This window comes from Camelus ferus, chromosome 17, assembly GCF_009834535.1.
Source record: "Camelus ferus isolate YT-003-E chromosome 17, BCGSAC_Cfer_1.0, whole genome shotgun sequence".
Lineage (NCBI taxonomy): Eukaryota > Metazoa > Chordata > Mammalia > Artiodactyla > Camelidae > Camelus > Camelus ferus.
The window spans coordinates 49,484,724-49,506,131 of NC_045712.1; the positions used below are offsets into that span (position 1 = coordinate 49,484,724).

At 46.0% G+C, this 21,408-nt stretch overlaps 1 protein-coding gene across 4 annotated transcripts in view; it reads left to right on the plus strand.

Moving 5' to 3' along the window:
• The window catches only part of NEK10 (NIMA related kinase 10), a 152,805-nt gene that overhangs the window by 94,344 nt on the left and 37,053 nt on the right, over positions 1 to 21,408 (plus strand). For all 4 annotated transcript variants that reach the window (XM_032459417.1, XM_014561306.2, XM_032459418.1 and 1 more), the window contains 2 exons: positions 9,776 to 9,905; positions 10,425 to 10,495. In XM_032459417.1, the coding sequence (XP_032315308.1) occupies positions 9,776 to 9,905; positions 10,425 to 10,495 (201 nt within the window). The remainder of the gene's footprint in view (positions 1 to 9,775; positions 9,906 to 10,424; positions 10,496 to 21,408) is intronic.

Genomic DNA, 21,408 nt, shown 5'->3' on the forward strand with positions numbered 1-21,408 from the left:
GGGGCTTCTCTGCCCAGTGGCTGTCACTGCCCTGTCAGAGGAGGGATCAGGGCCGCAGGGGCTGGAGCAGGAGCCCTGAGGGAGCTGGGTTTCTCCCAGGGGTGCTGGCGGTCTCCGCCTCGGTGGGGCTGTGGGCTCAGGGCCTGAGGCCCGGGGGCTGCACTTCTGTGCTGGTGTCACTGTGTCCCCGGTGCGCTCGCGCGGCTAGAGGCTGGGCGTGACGGGAGGGGCAGTGCCGCGCTGCCCAGCTGACTGTGCTCCCTCCCACGGGTGTGCAGTGACACGCGCCGGCGGTGGCTGCCTGCGCCCCGGCCAGAGGCAGGGCTGGGGTCCAAGCCGGCTCCGTCCCCTCCAGGCGTGCACACTGTCGTGGGCGGTGGCCGCCTCTGCCTCAGTGGGGAGCAGTGCCGGAGCCGGAGGGGCTGGAGCAGGAGCCCGGTGGGGGCCGGTGGGGGGCGGGGGAGGGATGCAGCAGTCCTGGCGGGCCGGCCAGAGCCCCCGGCAGTTCTCAGCCTGCTGCCGCCACACTGAGGCTGGGAGAGAGCCGGTCCGGGCCCTTCAAGAGCAGAGTCTCAGTTTCTTACAGCCCCCTGGTGAGCCTCACTGGTTTTCACCCCGGCTGAGGGGTCTCTCTTCCCAGTGTCGGCCCCCAGGGCTGGGGATGCCCAGTGCGGAGCCTCGACCCCTCGCTCCCCAGGGAGACGCTGAGCCCATGATGTCCCCTCCTCTTCTGCGTGCGGGTCTGACCAGGTCCCTTCCCCCTTCCTACCAGACTCCATGTGAACCTTTCTTCACAGCCCTGGCTGCAGGGGAGCTGTTCTGCGGGTCCCCAGGCTGATGGCAGTGAGAGTCCCTCTGTGTGTAGTTGTAGTTTGGATGTGTTCAGTGAGGGGAGGGGAGCCAGTGTCCTCCGAATCCTTCGTCTCGATCCCACCTCCCATTATCCATTTGTTTGAATTGCCCAGGCTCCTCAGTGTGTTTATATTTAACTGGTCCCCATTATCGGCTGCTTAGTAGAATCCATAAAGCATTAGAATTAGAGAAACCTGAAAAAGACCATGTAATGTGTGCCTTTTCTTGAAGCCAAGAACTGGTAAATGCTTATCTCTTTTATTTTTCACCATCTTCATGACAGGTTAAGGGGAAAACAGCCTTTGAGGAAGGTGATTTATAATTTCTTTTCTTTTTGTGACTGTGAAAATTTCTGTACCCAGAAAGACAAAAGCCAAAGTGTTCTTATGCCAAGTTGAAGTTCTTTTCTCATGACTCGAAATTCTTTTCGGGTTTTAGTGGCCGTGCGACACACCTCGTCAGTACTTACCATTTAATAATTTAATAATTCTTCATATAGTGAAAGATTCTTTTCAGTCTTTTCTTCTAAATTTGTTTCCTATTTATTCATACTTCTAACCCTTTAAATCAGACATATAGATATTCCATCAAAGAGTATGTTCATTCAAAACCTTCCATGTCTAGGAAGGTTGTATGAGTTAATCTGATAAGGAGGAATCTCAGTTCCTTTTTTATAGTGCAGTCTCAGTGCAGCATTTTTGACTCAAATATTTATTTTTCCTTCAAGACTGATGAAGCATGTAAAATTCTAGACACCCTTCCAAGGATTTTCCTGTTTTCCTTCTCTTCTATTCCTCCTTCCTGTGACTCCCCTCCCCTCAAACCCTGGCATTCCCTACATCAGTTGGGCTTCAGGTAATGTAGAATGAATTGGCTGTGGTGATAATATGATCAAAATAAAGGAATTACTATAAATGAAACTTTTTCTTCACTGATTTTTAAAAAATTTACTGGTAATTTTCAGGAATTTTTACATTGGTTTTTGTTTGTATAAACATTTTAACATATTTAAAATTTTTTCCTTTTGTTTCCCTGTTTATTTGGTATTTTATTTAATTCATTCTCAGCTATTGTAGCTATTGTACAGTGAAATGGGGCTGGTTAGGTTGTTTAGGTACATAATATTAAGTGGTGGTAGAGTAATTGTTGACCTAGAAGCATATCTCCAATATGGTAAGTAAAAAGTCAATTACTATATATATATATATATATATATATATATATATATACACACACATATATATATATATATACACACACACACATATATATATACACACAAACACACACACACATACACATATATATGTAATGACCCTATTCGAAATAGAATATCTGAAAATATTGTCAAATTGGGCAGGCTTCATGGACTAAAAATTAACTAGAGATTCAAGGATGGTGAATAGAGATAAACAAAAAAACCCCAACAAAACCCCTTATCTTGGAAAATTTCAAAACTTGTGTGTTGTTTTGCTTTTTTTTTTTTTTTTTGATTGAAGTATAGTCTATTTGCAATGTGTTAGTTTCTGGTGTACAACGTAGTGATTCCGTTATACATATATATGTATATGTATATATTCCTTTTCATATTCTTTTTAAAAAACTTATTGATTAAAGTTTTCTTCTATTGTTTCTTTATTACAAAAGCAGTGTATTCTGTTGACCTGAAATAGACTGCCAGATATTTCTGCATCAAAGATGAGTTTATTCTGGATCAGCAGAGAATTGCACTTTTGGGTCCACAAGCATGGTGGGTCACGTGCTAGTCCCAGCATGCCAAGGGAAGGAGAAGGCTTTTACAGAGCGGAAAGGAAGGTGGGAGGGCTGCGGTAAACAGAGCCCACGGTGTTTCATGGGCTGAGTCCTTGCCGGGAAGGAGAAGTCTTTCTTCCTCCTGTTGGGCTCTGCTGTCTTCACAGGGTGTGAGAGCGCCCCCTTGTGATCGCTCAGCTGTATTTAATTGTGGCTTCTGTATATTAAGTTTTACATTTTTCCCTTTTGATCAAAGTACCACTGTGGTACTGAAAGTACCACTAATTGAGTCAGGTTTTCTAATTTCACTTTTTTTTTTTTGGCCCTCAAAGTCAGGAAGGACTTTTCCTAGGTGTGATTTCTCATGTCAGAGGGAAAGTACACAGATCGGAAACTCATTAAGGTCACGTTCGAGTAACAAGGAGGGGCAGGAAGGAGAACTGGCAGCCACCTTTTAGTCTAAAGCCCATATGGCATCAAGACCAAGGACACTGGAGATAATATGATACATGGTGATGTTCAGTGTCCTCTGTGTATGCGCTTGTTATATGAGTAAAATTATTGTATTTCCTTAGCTATGGGTATCACTTAGTGATGTATATTTTCAAGTTTTGTACTGTCGACTAAAAAAAGACACACAACCTAAAAGCTGACAATTATGTTTTATTCGGCAGACAAAAACTGAGGACTTTAGCCCAGGAGACAGCCTCTAAGACAGCTCTGAGGATCTGCTCAAAAGAGTTTAGGGGGAGTCAGGGTCCATGGGGGTTTTTGCAGCAAAGACCAGGTAGCGGGGACGTCGAAAGATGACTGTTAGTTAAAGCAAACCAGACACCTCAAATTAAGGAGCTCAGCGCTTTCTCGGTATGGGAAGACGAAGGAGCCTGGGCTCGCTGAAGTCGTTCCTTTGACGTGTGCCGCAGCCGTCTAGGGCCAGTGTCCGGTTCTTTCCCATCCTGCCTCCCTTCGGGGGGCACTGTTGGGGCTGGTGCAGTGGCTGAGGGCTTGGCAGTGGCAACCTGTCTGCCCCCCTCCCTCAGGGCTCCCGTGGAGTGGGAGGGCAGTGGTAGTGGCTGATGGCTTGATGGCCACAGCATCCTTTGTTTGCTGATGCGGCCGCAACATCTTTCCTTCGTAATTAACACGTTTTGGTGGAATCCAGTGTTTATCACGACCCCCTCTGCTGCCCCGCCGTGGGGTACAGCAGGGCAAGCCCGGTGAAGGACACAGGTCGTTGAAGGGGCGTCAAGAGATTAGTGAAATGGGGGATCAGTGTGTGCGGAGGCTTGTGTAGAGGAGGTGTTTGAGTAAGGTTTGGGTTAACAGCAAGAGTTTGAACTCCGACTTGACACCAGCAACTCTGCTCCCCGCTTCCCTGAGAAACTAGGAGCCATCAGAGGGGCACTTCCACAAGCTTTGCTTCCATGTCTTCCCAGCTCCCTGTGCTCCAGGAGAAGGGGGTGCAAGAGGATGGTCACGCCCCAAGTCTCGGGCGAGTCCCTGGGACAGGCCGCCGAGTGAGGGTCCTTGGCTTCGTCCAGGAGAGAATTCAAGAGCGAGCCACAGGAGAGCGAACGTAGCTTTATTCAGGGAGATGCACACTCCGTACACAGAGTGTGGGCCGTCTCAGAAGGCCAGAGAGGCCGCCCCCGGGTATGGGGTGGTTAGTTTTTATAGGCTGGGTAGTTTCATAGGCTAACATGTGGGAGGATTAGTCCAACTATTTGGGGGAAAGGGTGGATGGATTTCCAGGGATTGGGCCACTGCCCACCTTTTGGCCTTCGGGCACCCTCGGAACTGTCATGGCACCTGTGGGAGTGTCATTTAGCATGTTAATGTAGTACAGTGAGCGTCTTATGAGGCTCAAGTTCACTCAGAGTCAAATCTTCCACCGTCTTGGGCCCAGTTGGTTCTGGCCAGTGTTCGTCGTGTCCTCAATGGCTGTGTCATTCCTTTAGTGATCGTGCCCTGCTCCCTTCCCCCCGTCCCACCTGCACCCTTGGCCCTGCATGACGTGCGCTCCCGCAGTCCTCGTGGAGGCCAGTCCCCTGCTGCATCACTAGTTTCTCCACCTCCACTGACTCATGCCTGCCTATCGACCCGCATACTGCTGTTTGTCCCTGTCTTAAAAAACAAACACACATTCTTCTCTTTCTTTTCCAGCTACTAACCCACTTTTCTCTGTTCTTTCATAGCAAAACTGTCTGGAAGAGAGGACTTGGCACATAGTAGGTGCTCAGTAAACAGTTGCTCAGTGACTGAACATGTGAAGGCACTTAAGGGAGGAAGGCTTCTGTGATAATCCAGGGGTGGGCTGATTTGAGCCTCGCATTAACGAGAATAAAAGAGAAAGGGGCTGTGGAGGGGAAGGGGGTATACGGAAAATCTCCATAGCTTCCTCTCAGTGTTGCTGTAAACTTAAAGGGCTCTAAAAAACTAATAAGTCTTCAAAATGTGAGAGGTAGTCTATAAACTTCAAAGGAAAACTTAAATTCTTGGTGACTTCGTTCACATACAGCTGACCCTTGAACACAACACGGGTCTGAGCTGTGTGAGTCCACTTAAAGTCGGGTTTTATTCACTCCATGCATAATACCCCAGTACTGCCAACCTGGTTGGTTGAGCCCCAGTGTGCGGACCTGCGGGTACTGAGGACTGACTATAAATTAAATACGGATTTTGGACTGTGCAGAGGGCTGTACTCCTAAGCCCTGTGTTGTTCAAGGGACACCAGTATGAGTAACATAGGAGAGGAAGTAGCCTGTAATTGTAATTGGTGGGACAATGGATGGATATACTTAATAGAAGTGATTCGTTTTCTTGCTTCAAATATTTTCGTTTTCAATCTATCACGTATCTTTTCTTCTAAGAATAAGAAACTCTGTCATCTGAGTATTACATCTACTTGTTGACCGGGTAATTGTCCAAGATTTCTGCCTAAGGATTGATGAATAATACTAGGCTTGAGTAGAATTTGTTCATGTTCACTTTGAGTTCTAATTACAATGTCAAGTTGTCTAAGGGCTAGAAATAGGCGACCCCGAGTATAAGCACTTACCCTGCTTTGCCTGGGGAACCCCAGTGCTATGGTGGCCCCAGCAGCAGCTCACAAAACAGCGTGAGCTCCCCCCCCCCCCCCAAGGCCCTAAGCATCACAGATTACCTGGACACGAGATACACTTTGCAGGAATTCCCTCAGTAGGTAGATTGTTTTTCCAGCCCTCCCTTTTCTTGTTCTTTCTTTTTCCTTTGGAACCTTATTTGATTTGATTTGGGATGAATCCTCAAACAGCTATGGAGCGGACATTTGTCGTATTTTTGGCTGTCCTGAAGACCTTTGAATGCCTTTTCTGTATTTGGGGAGTTTCCTACTTTTTGAATATCCTCTCGTTAAAGAAGGCACCAGAAAGAAAAGTGTTCTTTTAGCTGCCCTTGCAGCTGTACCAAGTGGCTACCATGTGGCCTCAGCAAGACTTGGATCTGCAGGTGGTGAATGGGAGAGAGTATGCGCTGGGCGGAGTCCAGTTTGGAGGCAGGGCAAGGGTGGTGGTGGAAGACGGTGGTATTGGGGTCCTGGTGTCTGCTGTCCACTGTCAGTGGTGAAGGCTGTGCCGGGGAGACGTTCTCACTGAAAAGCCCCCAAGGCTGGCTCTTGGGTCCTCCCAGAAACCCTGTGAGTCTCCTAACGGCATTTAATAAGTGCCTTTTCTGCATAAATGAGCTTCCATGCCTCTGTGGGATAAGGTGCAGTAGTAATAGCTTTTAATTACAAAAAGGATGAAAAAAAAGAAGATACATCAGGAATACACACATTCTCCAATTCCCTCCTTCCCAACCACAGTGGGAGGGAAATGCAGAAATGCTGATGGCTCTCTTTGTATTTATTGTTAATTTTAACAAGTAACATTTTCTGAGCACGAGGCATTCTCTGACATAATACTTTCAGCAGTCATATGAGAAGGACTGTCATTGTCCCATCTGTTAAATGGGACAGAAGGAAGTTAAATAACTTGTCTTATCCTGAGTTCCACAGAAAATGGAGCATAAATGCTAGCCCTTTTGTGGGAGGTGGTGGTCCCAGGGCATTGAGAGTGAGATAAATTGAGAAACACCAAAGGGAAGGGGGCTCATAATACAGTGTGGTGTGTTGCCAAGCTGGCCACAGCTTCAGTAGAAACAAGCAGTTGCTTGGTCAAGGGGGATGTCTCTGGGTGGATCTTAAGGCACCTCTGTGCGTTAGAAGAGTCCACTGGGGGAAAGAAGGGGGAAGAATTCATCTCTGTTTCTCATTGGTCAGAGTTTGTCCGTAGGCCCTAACTTCTCCATATTTCCGGGTTGTGTTCCCCAACCCTCCTGGCAGTGTTGTGGGGCAGGGTCACCTATGGCCAGAGTCACCCTGTAGAGCAGGTGGCCTCCACCTGGGTGCAGAAGCTGCTGGAGCTTTCATCAGGGCTGCCAAGAGGGAATCCAGAATTCACCCCAGGGAGCCAGACAGCTGTCCTTGTTAGGAAACAGGGCTCTCCACTGGATAAGCTGGGGGGCGTCCAGGAGGCAGGTGGACCAGGACAGATCGGGAATGGACATGCAGGTACATCCCTCTCATCTCTGTCTCCATCACCATACGGTATTTTCCCCGCACGTCTATGTCTGTGGCTCTGTTTCCTCTTCTCATTAAGACACTAGTCATCTGGATTAGGGCCCACCTCAATCAAGTATGAACTCGTCTTAACCCGATTACATCTGCAAAGACCCTATTTCCAAATGAGGTCACGTTCATAGGTATCAGGATTAAGGACTTCAACATATATTATGGGGCCCAGTTCAACCCACAGCAGCATCTCCATAACATTTGGGTTGTTTTTGAGGCAGCAAGGCTGTCATGTCCAGTAAGCAACCCAAATATGTTGTGGGAGCCCCAGGGGAGAGAGGTTCATGGGCGTCTAGGTGGGACTGGCTGTGAAGCAGACAAGAGCTGAGCCAGACCTTGAGGGGCCACAGCGCTTCAGGGGCAGACTCAGAGGGAGCAAGCCCTGGGGAGGTTTGGGAGGAGCAGGCAAAGAGGAGGGAGGAGAAAGAGAACCAAGAGAAACTAGAGTCAGACAAGACACGAGAAAGTGTCCGAGGAGGAGCACAGTGCTTTTCCTAGGTCACAGCATCCTGTATGCAGAAGGGCCAAGCATTGAGAATTGTCACTTTCACGGGATGATTTCATGACTCGGTGGAAAGGACCAAAGGACACGCCTTAGATCTGCAGATAGGCAGTGATTACCAGGAGTGGTTCTGGGGGAGTGGTAAGGGCTTCGGGGTAGGGGGAGGCGACAAGCAGTCACAGGTAGAGCCAGCAGCAGTTCGTGGAGAAGTGTGCTGTGGACTGTGAGAATGAGGGTGATGGTGAGAGGCCAGCAGAGCTGAGGATGCTGGTGTCCAGAGCAGAAGAAGCCACTGATGGGGAGAGGTAAAGAGGAGAGAGAGGGCATGTATCTGTGAAGCAAGCAAGAAATCAGGACCCCTGCTTCAAACAAAGTGCCTTTGTTTCGATCTCATCTAAACAGTGAGTGGGCTTTTACACTTTATTTAATATGAAGAGAATTCTAGAATATTTTTGAAAACTATTGAATTAGATATTCCAGCTCTTTTAAAAAATCTGTTATTAGCTGTAGCTCTACACAGTAATTTATAGGAAAAGATTGAATAAACACATTCAGAGAATCCAGATTTATTTAAAGTCATGTTTTCAAAAGGACATTGACAGGAATAACTATTAAACTGTAATTTATTTGCATTTCAGTTCCTAACTAGCCCTTATAATTTGGATATATCTAAATTTTGCCTTTAAATATTGACTTGCATTAAAAAAAAAGTTTCTCAGCACTGGCCTAGTAAAAACACTTGTTTAGGGTTTTTACTCCAAAATGAGATTTTTAATACTGGTTTGTTTTTTCAAGCTCTCTGCTTAAGTAAATTTACTGACCATGATAGATTTTTGAAAAAATAACATGTGTTGTTTATCATTATGAAATAAATTCATGACGGTTGGAAGAATTTGAAAAATATATAAATGTATCAAGAATTTAGAATCTCATATAATTCTGCCACCTATCCCTAACCATTATTTTGTTGTTTTAATTCTTTTTTATTGTGAAATATTTCATTAGTTAATAAACATCCATTTATACACACTGGTTTCAATATATTCTAGCTATATTATATTTACTTAGGAAAAATGTTTTGAAGAAGTTATGCTATGTATTCATTCAATTGAAGACCCCTCCCCATTCTATTTCCTCTTCCTCCCCAGAGGTGATCACTACCCTGAAGTTGACGTATACCCTTTCTGTCCAGGTTTTCATGCTTCTGTAATGTGCGTAACCATTCATTAACAGCACGCAGAAGTGTCACCAGCAGTTGAACGGTCTGCCTCAGCCAGACCCTTACAAGGTGGTCTCAGCCCAGGCTCCAGCGGGTGGCCCAGCCAAGGCCTCCGGGCACCGATCGGAGGCGCCTGGTCTGGGAGTGCAGCCGTGACCTTGCACGTGGCTGACTGGGGTTGGCAGGGAAGCCGGGTTCGTTACCGCAACTCCCTCCGGGACCTGTGGGACACTGGCGGTGTGCCACGTCTGGCGTGGGGAGGGCAGTTTCCTCCCAGGAGGTCTGCCAGGCAAAGCCCGTGGTTGGACCCGAAAGATCACACACAGGATTTGGCCTGAAGCTGTATCCCTTAATATGGTAACTCTGTCTTCAACTTTTTAAGAACTGCCTAACTGTTTTCCAATAGGCTGCACCATTTTACATTCCCATCAGCAGTGTATGAGGATTCCAATCTCTCATCTCTTTTTTTTTTAAACAACTTTATGATTCCTGTACAGTAAACTATACATATTTCAGATGTACAGCTTGATGAATTTTGATAGATGTCTACACCTATGAAACCATCACCACAATCAGGATAGCTAGCATTTCCATCACTCTCTGAGAGGTGTTTATGCAGTTCATTGTTATTTGTGGCTTAAAGTAAAATTGCTTAGTTGTGCTGCTCAGCTCACCAAGCCTGAGAGTATTCACAAACACTTTTTTTTTTTGCGTCTCCAACTATAGCTTGAAAATGGAACTTTTTTCCCGTGCTGACTTCTTCCTTTTTCACTGTTCATGAACATCAGTCATTTTCATGCAGCCCCGAGGTGCTGAAGAGTGAGCCGTATGGGGAGAAGGCGGACGTCTGGGCGGCAGGCTGCATCCTTTATCAGATGGCGACTCTGAACCCTCCCTTCTACAGCACCAACATGCTCTCCCTGGCTACAAAGGTAAGCAACCTCGGGAGAGAGGCAGGGTCTCATGTTGCCAAATCCACCATTCCTTTTCTTCTCAGATAGAACCTTTGTGATTTGAATACAACTGTCGATTAAAAGAGGCACTGTTTTATTAGCTGCGTGACCCAGTTTATTTTTTGTTTCTTCCAAATCTGCATCTTGTGCTGTGGCCCATATTCCCCTATAATTGTCTTAAATTTATCCTAGAAAATTATCAAAATAAATTTACCACGTTGCTTTTATTCTTGATTGTGGTTTGGACTGCCCTCAACCCACCATATTATATTATCCTGCACATCATTATGAACGTGAGGTTAACTTTAAGTCAGCTTGAAAAATACAATTTTTTGCTCAGAAACTCTTCAATTTATATGAATTTTTCTGTTTTGTTTCTGATGAAAATGTGTGCACGAGGTTATGATGCTTGTTGAGTAACTCTAGTTTTGTGGCCAAGGACCACCCCCTAGAGGCACCGTGGGTCCTTTACGTCCGTCACTCTCCTCTGTTTGGCAGATCGTGGAGGCGGTGTATGAACCAGTGCCGGAAGGCGTCTACTCTGAAAAGGTGACCACCACCATCAGCAGGTAATTTTGTCTCACAACCTCGAACCTGTCGGGATTACCAAGAAATACCTCACAAAGTCACTATGTAAATATTCGCAAAGAGGAAGGGATCCCAGAAAACCCAAGCCTAGAAAAGCGTTTGTGCATCACCTGTCACGGGGACCATTTGGAAGTCACCCAAGTGTCCAGGAAGACATAGGACATTGACTTGACATACCGTGCGACCGTTAGATTGATGATTCAGAAGACTTTGTATCAGCCTGTGAAACAAGTGCGACCTGAAGCTTAGGAAAACAAACAAAATGTGCAACTGTTTATAACTATCAGAAAAGACATAAAAATAGGTGTAGATGTGAAAAAAGGCTGGACAAGAACACAGGAAACTAAAAAAGGCCACGTCAGACGATAAAATTACAAGCATTTTTTTCATTCCTATTTTTAAGTTGGTAATGTTATATAATAATTTCTCAAAGAAAGTCAGAAAGAAGTGCTCCAGCTAGCCAAGTAGGAGGAGTGTAATGAAAGTCCTTATCCCTTTGGAGTCTCAAAGTTCTGTCCCCACAGGGCTTGTCCCAGCTGACCTCGCCCTTGTTCTCTGCCCCCTCCGCCCCAGCCACAGAGAACCCCTGCTCGTCCCAGCAAGCACCCTGCCTCTGGCCCGTCTCTCCTCCCCTTCCCCCCCCGACCCCATTCTCTTCCCTCTGATACACGCGTGGCAGAGGCCCTCCCTTCCTCTGGGTCGCTGCTGAGATTGGAGCTCTGTGTTACCGGGGCGCCCTGATGCCCCCCAGCCTCCCAGCACTTGCCCGCTTTACAGAGTTCACGGCCCCCACCACCCCTAACATAATACCTGTGCCTGTGGCCTTGTTTCTTTGTTGTCTCTCTTCCCCACCAAAAGGAAAACTCCACAAAAGTAGGGGCTTTTTAAGCTTACTTTACAGCTGTTCAGTACCCAGAGCGATGCCCAGTGCAAAGCAGACGCTTAACAATTGGCTGGTTGTATGCATAAGTGACCTTTATCTGCCTGACTGTTATTTCTGGACCATCTTCTGTTCTTAAGTTGGCCCCAGAGTATTACTCTGCCCCATCAAGCCGAGTCAGATCCTTATTATTGTAATAGAAATCTGAGGGTCGCCTCAGATAGAATCTTCATCCGTCCCCCTGGCCAGTTCCCTTCAGACTCAGTTCTGTGTCTGTCCTCGCTCAGCGCCGTCTCTGATGGAATGGAATAGACATGCTGCCATGGCTGCGCCCCTTCCCTCTGGCTTCCCCTCCCAGCCCATTGTTCAGTCATAAAGGATACTCCTCATATGGTCGTAGGATTGTATCTTGAATCCTTCCTTGCTCAGCACAACACTGCCCTACGTCCTAAGCACCTCAGGCCCAGCAGTGGCCGAGTTTCACTAACTGTGGACTCTGAGCAAACAGTCTGACTATTTTTTCTGCACCTGTTTCCTCATCTGATAAAGTGGGGATCACAACAGTACCAACCTCATCAGGCTGGTGTGATGATTATACGAAGTAACACGTGCAAATCACTTAGCACAGAGCGTGGCCACGGAGAATCTGGAGCAGTGTTGGCAGTTCTCATTGTTAATGTCCTGGCCAGTGAGCTCACATCCCTTTCTAAATCATCTGAATTCCATGTTTACCAGATCTGCCCTGTTGCTAATGAATCCAGACAAACGTATTTAAACTGCTCGTCTGCTGTTCTCTGCTATTTGCTTTCTGGGAAATGCCTTAAAAATTCAAGAAGTCTCCAGAGATGTCAAGACAGGAGAACCAAACTGACTCATTGAAGCTCTCCTTTTCTTAGGTATTTGAATGCCAGGAAGACTAGGGGACAGTAGTGCAGAGAAAAGGTACAGAGACCTTGTTCTGACCTTGTGGCACTGGGCAGACAGGGCCATCGTTTGTTCCTGATCGTCCCCTTGGCTGTTGGTGTCCACGCCTCTTAGTAGCAGAGTCAGCATTAGATCCCAGCATTATCATGAAAAGCTGAAGAACCTCAGTAGGTTCTAGAATGAAGTGGATTCTAATCCCCTCGTCCGCTCAGCTTAACCTTCCCGAGCCCCACTCTTCCCGTCTGTCATGCATGGGTAGCAGTAGTAACCACTCACGGGCTTGCTTTGAAGCCGGAATAAGATCGGGCTTCTGATGCTCTTAGCACAGTACCCAGCACGTAGTAAGTCCTCCATAAAATTAGGTATTGGCATTATTAATAATATTATTTATGGAATGAAGCATATAAAAATTAAGATGTATTTGATGAAGGATGGTAAAGGGGGAAATGAGATTACAGAAGGACTTGGTCTAGTCTGGGGATCGGGGAAAGTTTCTCTGAAGACAGGGCATATAATCTGAGACCCAGACATTCACTAACTCTCAGTGAGCGGAGCGGAGAAAGCATTTCATAGACCCGCGTCTCTGAAGGCTTTCCTCAGCGAGACAGCTTGTTGGTCTGAAGAACTGGAAGAAACTGGAGATGCAGCACATCAAGCAAAGGAGAAAACAGACAGCGAGTGGGTCTGGGAGGCTGCCAGGGGCCAGGGTTGACTAGATGCTGTAGGCCACGTCGAAGGCTTTGAATTTTTGTCTCCAGCACTGAGGAGTGGACTGAAGGGCTATTAACAGGTTGAGACATAGTGAAGGTTTATTCTTCAGCAAGGACCATCCTGGCTGATCTCTAGGGAATAGAGCGGAGGGTGTGAGAAGGGAGGGAAAAGCAGGTCCACCTGTGTGCTGAGTGGTGACGGCGGCTTTGACTGGACTGGTGGTGGTGTTGATGGAGAGAAGTGGGGTTGTTTCGCTGTGTGCTGAAAGTTGAGTCAACAAGTGTTGGAGTACAGTTATACGAGGATGAAAAAATACTTCAGTTAACTGGGAAAATGGAATGACACTGAGAATATGAAAACAACTGGATTTATGATGTGGAACTTCAGCAAATGGCACCAAGTCCATGGAGTGGAAGTTCTGGGGAGGCCAGGGTTAGCTCACCGTTAGGAAGTGTGTGTCAGAATTAGAGGTTTCACAGCGGAGCAGGCTGCCGGGTGGGTGGTGAGTCCCCTGTCAACCAGGCTGTTTAAGAGGATGGACGATCACCAGTAGGGGACAACGCAGTAAATGTTTTGAGTACACTTCTAATTCAAAATATTTAAGATGCCCATAATTAGTAGGAACTGAGCCTGAAATTTTATGACTGACTACAAATTCAGATTGCAGCATTCAGCCTGTGACAGATGTAGTGTTCACTGAAAGTTGTTCAAGACTCAGTGCCTGGATTCATATCCCAAATTTTATCTTTAGAAAATTTGACATACAACCAAAATCCATTGTGAGTTGCATGCAGTCACATACTCCAATTGCTTTGGATTTGTAGTCTTTAAAACTTAAGTTTAAAAAGAACTAGGGAACAAATTCAATTTCCCGTTTTCTTAGTTTCTTAGCAGGCTTTTAAATTGGGAGAGTAACTTGGTACCCCAGAAGAGTCTGGGGCAGAAAATACATTTTGTTGCTCTATCCAACACCAGCATTGCTGTTTTCGCCTTCCAGTCCACTGTTAAGAGAATGTTGTCTGTTTACTTTTTAAAAAGGAAGAACATTTCCTTTTATGCACAAAATATCCCAGTTGCCTAAGTTTTCTCTCTCTACGCCTGGTTGCATAAGCCGTCTGGTGCTTTGTGTCAAAGGCAATCATAATGACAAGGCAGTGAATGCCTTCAGCTCGTTCTAAGGACACGTGGGTCTTTACATTTTCACCCTCCCCTCAACTCTTTGTTTCTTAGAACATGAAATGTTTACAGTTAAACGTTATTTCCACCTGGTCTCTCACCACAGAGTGGAGACAAAGTGGGTAGGGTGAGTGGAACATCCCAGATTTTTTTTTAGAACGTGACACTTTATTTGATTAGAGCATCATTAAAGCATTCGGTTGCTCCTCAGAATTCCTCTGAAATATCCAAGCAGGGAGGCATTTCAGAACAATGAGGCTGAACTGGACCTTCCGGTAGGAGATGCCCCTGAGATTCCAAAACGCTGTGCCCAAATATTTTAGGTTAGGGACGGGTAAATTCTTAGATGCTCACTCATTGGTTCGTTCATTTGTTCATTCATTCATTCACTTGCTGAGTACCCAACAGGATCCAGATTCCATTATACACGCTGGGAGGACCACGGTGAAGGAGACAGGCCCTTCCTCTCCAGAAGTTTCCAGTTTCTGGTGGTGAAACAGACCAAACTATACAATGATTGTAGTAGTTTTAAGGAGTTAAATATAGACAGACAATGAGAACATGAAAGGGGGACAGTAAGCCTGTCTGAAGATGGTCCAAGAAGCCTTCCTGATGAGGCTTGGACGAGAGGGATGAGCAGATTCGGCATGTGGTTTGGGAAAGAATAGATACAATCAGCAAAACGCAAATTCAAGCAGAGGCGGGCGCACAGGGCGGTGCTAGGCTGGTCGGCAAAGAACGGGGAGGAGCATTCGGCGTGTTGCTAGTGGGGCGAAGCGGGGCTGAGGCTGTGGAGGGAGGTCAGGCCAGCTGAAGAGGGGCTGGGATGGCATGCCAGGAATTTTCTTTTTGTCCTCTTGGGCCCTGAGGGGCTGCTGAGGAGTTCTGAGCAGAGGAGTACGGTGGTCAGTTTTGGAGTATTCTTCTGGTGGCAGTTTACGTTATGAGTCAGAGGTGGACAAGAGATGTGTGTGTCATCTAGCAGATGGTGTCAGTGGTCCAAGCGAGTGACGAAATGGGCCATAGCTGTAGGATCAGAGGGAAGGACCCGGATCCCAGAAACACTGAGGAGGTAGAAGCGACCGAAGCTGGTGTGGGTTCAGTGAGGGAGGGGATGGAAGAGAAAGGAAATTGTGTATTTTCTTTTTAACTTACTGAGCGTTTACAGCGTGCCAGCACTTTACAGAGATGGCTTCATTTAATCACCATACCAGCTTGATGTGGTAGATGCTACGATTATCCTATTTTACCGATAGGCAGTCTGAGACGTAGAAGCTAAATCTTCCCCAAGATCAGAGTGAATAAAGGGGGAGCTGAGATTTAACCCCCAGCTCTCTGACTCACAGCCTGTAGGCCTAACTGTGAGCTAACCTGTATCTCCTGGGTGGCGCCTTTTCCGATGCCAGTGACTGCAAACACAGGAAGGGAGTGACTTTGGGAGGGGAGGAGATGACTGAATGCCAGAACAGAGGTCGTTCTGGTTCCCATTTACTATAATGTGTAACTGCATAATGTGTAACACTAGCTTACGTTTCCTTTTATTAAAAAAAATAAAGCTCAGATGATAATTCAGCTGATATGACCACGAATCAGTTTAAATTACCCATGGACTAAGACTTGAGAATACCTGCACTGATGAAGGCTTACATGCTGGGCTTTTTGCTCACGTGGTATTCATGAGCAACACTTGCGCAGCCAGGCATTTTTATCAGCTTTTTTTTTTTTTCTTTTTTTTTATCAGCTTTAATCTCCTTTGCCCATAAGTGAAGGTAGATGAGGTACCTGATTTAATTAGAAAGTGAAGTTCAACACTTAGCTTATCTTGAGATTATGAGCAAAAAAGTAAGAAGCTTGAATACTCGAAATTCTTAGTAGGATTGTCTTTGAATGTGTGAATATGTGGGAAGTGAAGTCTGATGGGGGAGGAACTTACAAGTTGGGGGCTTGGACCCTAGCTCATGTGTGGTCTGGCCAGCTCCCTGCACTCGGCCTTAGACTCTCAGCCATCTGCTCACAGCCCCCCCGGGCCTCTGCCTGGCCTCCAGCTCCATCTCCCTCTCCCTGTCCCATCGCTGCTGCCCTCTGCCCAGTGTGGGCATTGGATGTGTCAGCACGGGAGGGCTGTGCCAGTTGCTTCCTGTTGGCATGGAGGTTGCAGCCTCGTGGGGGTCTCTTGTCTACCAGCAGTTCGGATGCTGGACTGTGGGAAGGGTGATTGACTTCTCCACTCCATCCTGGGGCCCAACAGTTTATCTTATGCACCCCCGAATTATGTAGCTGCCTCTGTCTCCTCAATCTCTTGCCTTGTTATGTGTATAATAAATGCAGAGACTGAACTTTGTTAGGTAAGAATTCAGCAGAGGTATAAGTGCCTGTGATAACCGTTGTGCAAGCCCACCTTCTTGGAACCTCAGAACAAGTAGCACGAAGATAAAGCATGGAATGATGAAGTAATGACTTGAATTCAGCAAGGTAGCAGGTTACAAGATTAACGTACAAAAATCAGTTGCATTTCTTTATATTAATGATGAATCAACAGAAAAAGAAAGTAAAGAAACAATCCCCTTTAAAATAGCACCCAAAGTAATAAAATATCTGGGAATAAATCTAACCAAGGAGGTGAAAGAATATACACAGAAAACTATAAACCATTGATGAAGGAAATTAACGAAGATTTAAAAAAATGGAAGGATATATCTCATGCTCCTGGATTGGAAGACTCAATATTGTTAAAATGGTCACCCCGCCCAAGGCAATCTACAGATTTAATGCAATCCCTATCAAATTACCCAGGGCATATTTCACAGAACTAGAACAAATCATAATCAAATTTATATGGAACCACCAAAGACCTAGAATTGCCAAAGCATTACTGAAGAGAAAGAAAGAGGCTGGAGGAGTAACTCTCCCAGACTTCAGACAATACTATAGAGCTACAGTCATCAAGACAGCATGGTATTGGTACAAAACCAGACATACGGACCAATGGAACAGAATAGAGAGCCCAGACATGAACCCACAAACTTTTGGTCAACTAATCTTCGACAAAGGAGGCAAGAATATGCAATGGAATAAAGACAGTCTCTTCAGCAAATGGTGTTGGGAAAACTGGACAGCAGCATGTAAAACAATGAAGCTAGGACACTCCCTTACACCATATACAAAAATCAACTCAAAATGGATCAAAGACTTAAACATAAGACAAGATACAATAAACCTCCTTGAAGAAAATATAGGCAAAACATTATCTGACATACATCTCAAAAATGTTCTATTAGAACAGTCTATTCAAGCAATAGAAACAAAAGCAAGAATAAATAAATGGGACCTAATGAAATTTACAAGCTTCTGCACAGCAAAGGAAACCATAAGCAAAACAAAACAACAACCTACAGAATGGGAGAAGATTTTCACAAACGATGAAACCGACAAAGGCTTGATCTCCAGAATATATAAACAGCTCATATGACTTAATAAGAAAAAAATAAACAACGCAATCCAAAAATGGGTGGAAGACCTAAACAAGCAATTCTCTAAGGAAGAATTACAAATGCTTAATAGGCAGATGAAAAAATGCTCAGTATCACTAATTATCAGAGAAATGCAAATCAAAACTTCAATGAGGTATCACCTCACACCAGTCAGAATGGCCATCATTCAAAAGTCCACAAATGACAAATGCTGGAGAGGCTGTGGAGAAAAGGGAACCCTCCTACACTGCTGGTGGAAATGCAGTTTGGTGCAGCCACTGTGGAAAACAGTATGGAGATTCCTCAAAAGGCTAGGAATATACTTACCATATGACCCAGGAATCTCACTCCTGGGCATATATCCAGAAGGAACCCTACTTCAAAATGACATCTGCACCCCAATGTTCATAGCAGCACTATTTACAATAGCCAAGACATGGAGACAGCCTAAATGTCCATCGACAGAGGACTGGATAATGAAGAGATGGTATATTTATACAGTGGAATACTATTCAGACAAAAAACAACAACTTAATGCCACTTGCAGGAACATGGATGCTCCGGGAGAATGCCATTCTAAATGAAGTAAACCAGAAAGAGAAAAAAAAAAAAAAAATACCACATGAGATCTCTCATATGTGGAATCTTAAAAAAAAAAATAAATGCAAAACAGAAAGAGACTTATAGACATAGAATACAGGGAGTGGGGGGTGGGAAGGGACAGACTGGGATTTCAAAATTTGTAGATACTGACGGGCATATGTAGAACAGATAAACAAGATTATGCTGTATCACACAGGGAAATATATACAAGATCTTGTGGTAGCTCACAGCGAAAAAAAAATGTGACAATGAATATATGTATGTTCATGTATAACTGAAAAATTGTGCTCTACACTGGAATTTGACACAACATTGTAAAATGATTATAACTCAATAAAAAATGTTAAAAAAATTTGATTAGAACGTGTGCATTGTACTCATGGTTAATAAACTCAAGAAAGGAGAGAGAGATCAAGGTGACAGATTCGGAGGACACTGGCTCCCCTCCCCTCATGAACGCATCCCAACTACAACTACACACAGAGGGACTCTCACTGCCATCAGCCTGGGGACCCACAGAACAGCTCCCCTGCAGCCAGGGCTGTGAAGAAAGGTCCACACGGAGTCTGGCAGGAAGGGGGAAGGGACCTGGTTGGGACCCGCACGCAGAAGAGGAGGGGACATCATGGGCTCAGCGTCTCCCTGGGGAGCGAGGGGTCGAGGCTCCGCACTGGGCACCCCAGCCCTGGGGGCCGACACTGGGAAGAGAGACCCCTCAGCCGGTGTGAAAACCAGTGAGGCTCACCAGGGGGCTGTAAGAAACTGAGACTCTGCTCTTGAAGGGCCCGGACCGGCTCTCTCCCAGCCTCAGTGTGGCGGCAGCAGGCTGAGAACTGCCGGGGGCTCTGGCCGGCCCGCCAGGACTGCTGCATCCCCCCCCGCCCCCCACCGGCCCCCACCGGGCTCCTGCTCCAGCCCCTCAGGCTCCGGCACTGCTCCCCACTGAGGCAGAGGCGGCCACCGCCCACGACAGTGTGCACGCCTGGAGGGGACGGAGCCGGCTTGGACCCCAGCCCTGCCTCTGGCCGGGGCGCAGGCAGCCACCGCCAGCGCGTGTCACTGCACACCCGTGGGAGGGAGCACAGTCAGCTGGGCAGCGCGGCACTGCCCCTCCCGTCACGCCCAGCCTCTAGCCGCGCGAGCGCACCGGGGACACAGTGACACCAGCACAGAAGTGCAGCCCCCGGGCCTCAGGCCCTGAGCCCACAGCCCCACCGAGGTGGAGACCGCCAGCACCCCTGGAAAAACCCAGATCCCTCAGGGCTTCTGCTCCAGCCCCTGCGGCCCTGATCCCTTCTTTGACAGGGCAGTGACAGCCACTGGGCAGAGAAGCCCCAGCTTGGCCCTGGCTCTGGCTCTGGCCCCTCCGGCTCCACCCCTACCTCCCACCAGGGTGGCGGCCGCCAGCACACGTGGGAGAAGATGCGGCCGGTGCTGCTGTCAGATCCAGCTCCTGCCAAGGCCCCTGAGCACACGCAGTTGCACAGGGATGCTCCCACACAAGGCGCGCCTGCAAGACCAGAGCAGGTAACTGTTTCTCCTAAATTCAGAGAGAAATAGAAAGTTAAACAAAATGAGAAGAGGAGAATATATTTCAAAAGAAATAACAAGGATACACCCTGAAAAAACATCCTAATGACCCAGATAAATCATTTACCTGATAAAGAGTTCAAAGCAATGGTAAGAGAATGCTAACTGAACTTGGGAAAAGAATAAATAAACACAGTGAGAACTTTAAGAAGGAACTGGAAAACAGAAAAAAGGACCCAACAGAGCTAAAGAATAAAATAACTGAAATGAAAAATACCGTGGAGGGAATTAACCGCAGATTAGGTGACACGGGAGAACGTATTAGTGATGTGGGAGGTACAGTAATGGAAACCACCCTATCAGAACAGCAAAAACAAAACAAAACAACCACCAAATTTTTAAAAAGGAGAGTAGTTTAAGGGACCTCTAGGACATCGTGCATACTAACATTCAAATTATAGGCATCCCAGAAGAAGAGGAGAGAGAGAAAGGGGTCGAAAATGTATCTGATGTAATGATGACTGGAAACTCCCTGATGCTGAAGAAGGAAACAGACATCCAGGAAGCACAGAGGGTCCCAAATAAGCAAACACAAAGAGACCCACACCCAGACATACCATAATTGAAACGGCAAAATTTAAAGATAAAGAGAGACTTCTAAAGGCAGCAAGAGGAAAACAAAGAGTCAGTTACAGGGAATCCGCGTAAGACTGTCAGCTGATTTTTCTGCAGAAACATCGCAGGCCAGAAGAGGGCGGCATGATATGTTTAAAATGCTGAAAGGGGGGAAAAGCCCTGCAAAGTTAATACTCTACCCAGCAAGGCTGTTATGCGCAACTGAAGGAGAGATAGAGGTTGTCAGACCAAAGCTAGAAGAGTTCATGACTACTAAACAGACCTTACAAAAAGTATTAAAGGATCTTCTTTAAGTGGAAAAGAAAAGGTACAGTAAGGAGGAAATTATAAGAAGGGGAAAATCCCACTGGTAAAGGCTGTGGGTCAAATGCAGAAAAGCTTTTGAAAAATTCAGCACCCATTCATATTAAAAAATCTAAAGAAGATTGATTTATAGAGGGTGCGTATCTCAACATAATACAGGTGATTTATAATAAACCCACAGCTAACATCATATACAATGGTGGAAAACTGAAAACTTTTCCTCTAAAATCAGGTACAAGGATCCCCACCTTCGACATTTCTACTTAACATAGCATTGGAAGTCCTAGCCACAGCAATCAGACAAGAAAAAGAAATAAAAGGAATCTATATCAGAAGAGAAAAAGTAAAATTGTCACTATTTGCAGAGACATGACACTGTACTTAGAAAACCCTGAAATCTCCACCAAAAGACTATTAGAACCAAGCTTGCTATTGAGTTGCTAATAGTTGCTTTGAGTTATAGTTGCTATTTGCATCTTGGCTTCAGGTCAGATCAAATTATATATATATGAACAAGCACACATAATTGTATCCAATGAGAACAAATGCAGAGCATCTGTTAGGAAACCATTAATGGAGCCACATAGATTATGCAGCGCCTGCCCCCGGCTCTGTTACCATGGAGACACGTGCACATTCGCACCTGATTTGCAGAGCAAGA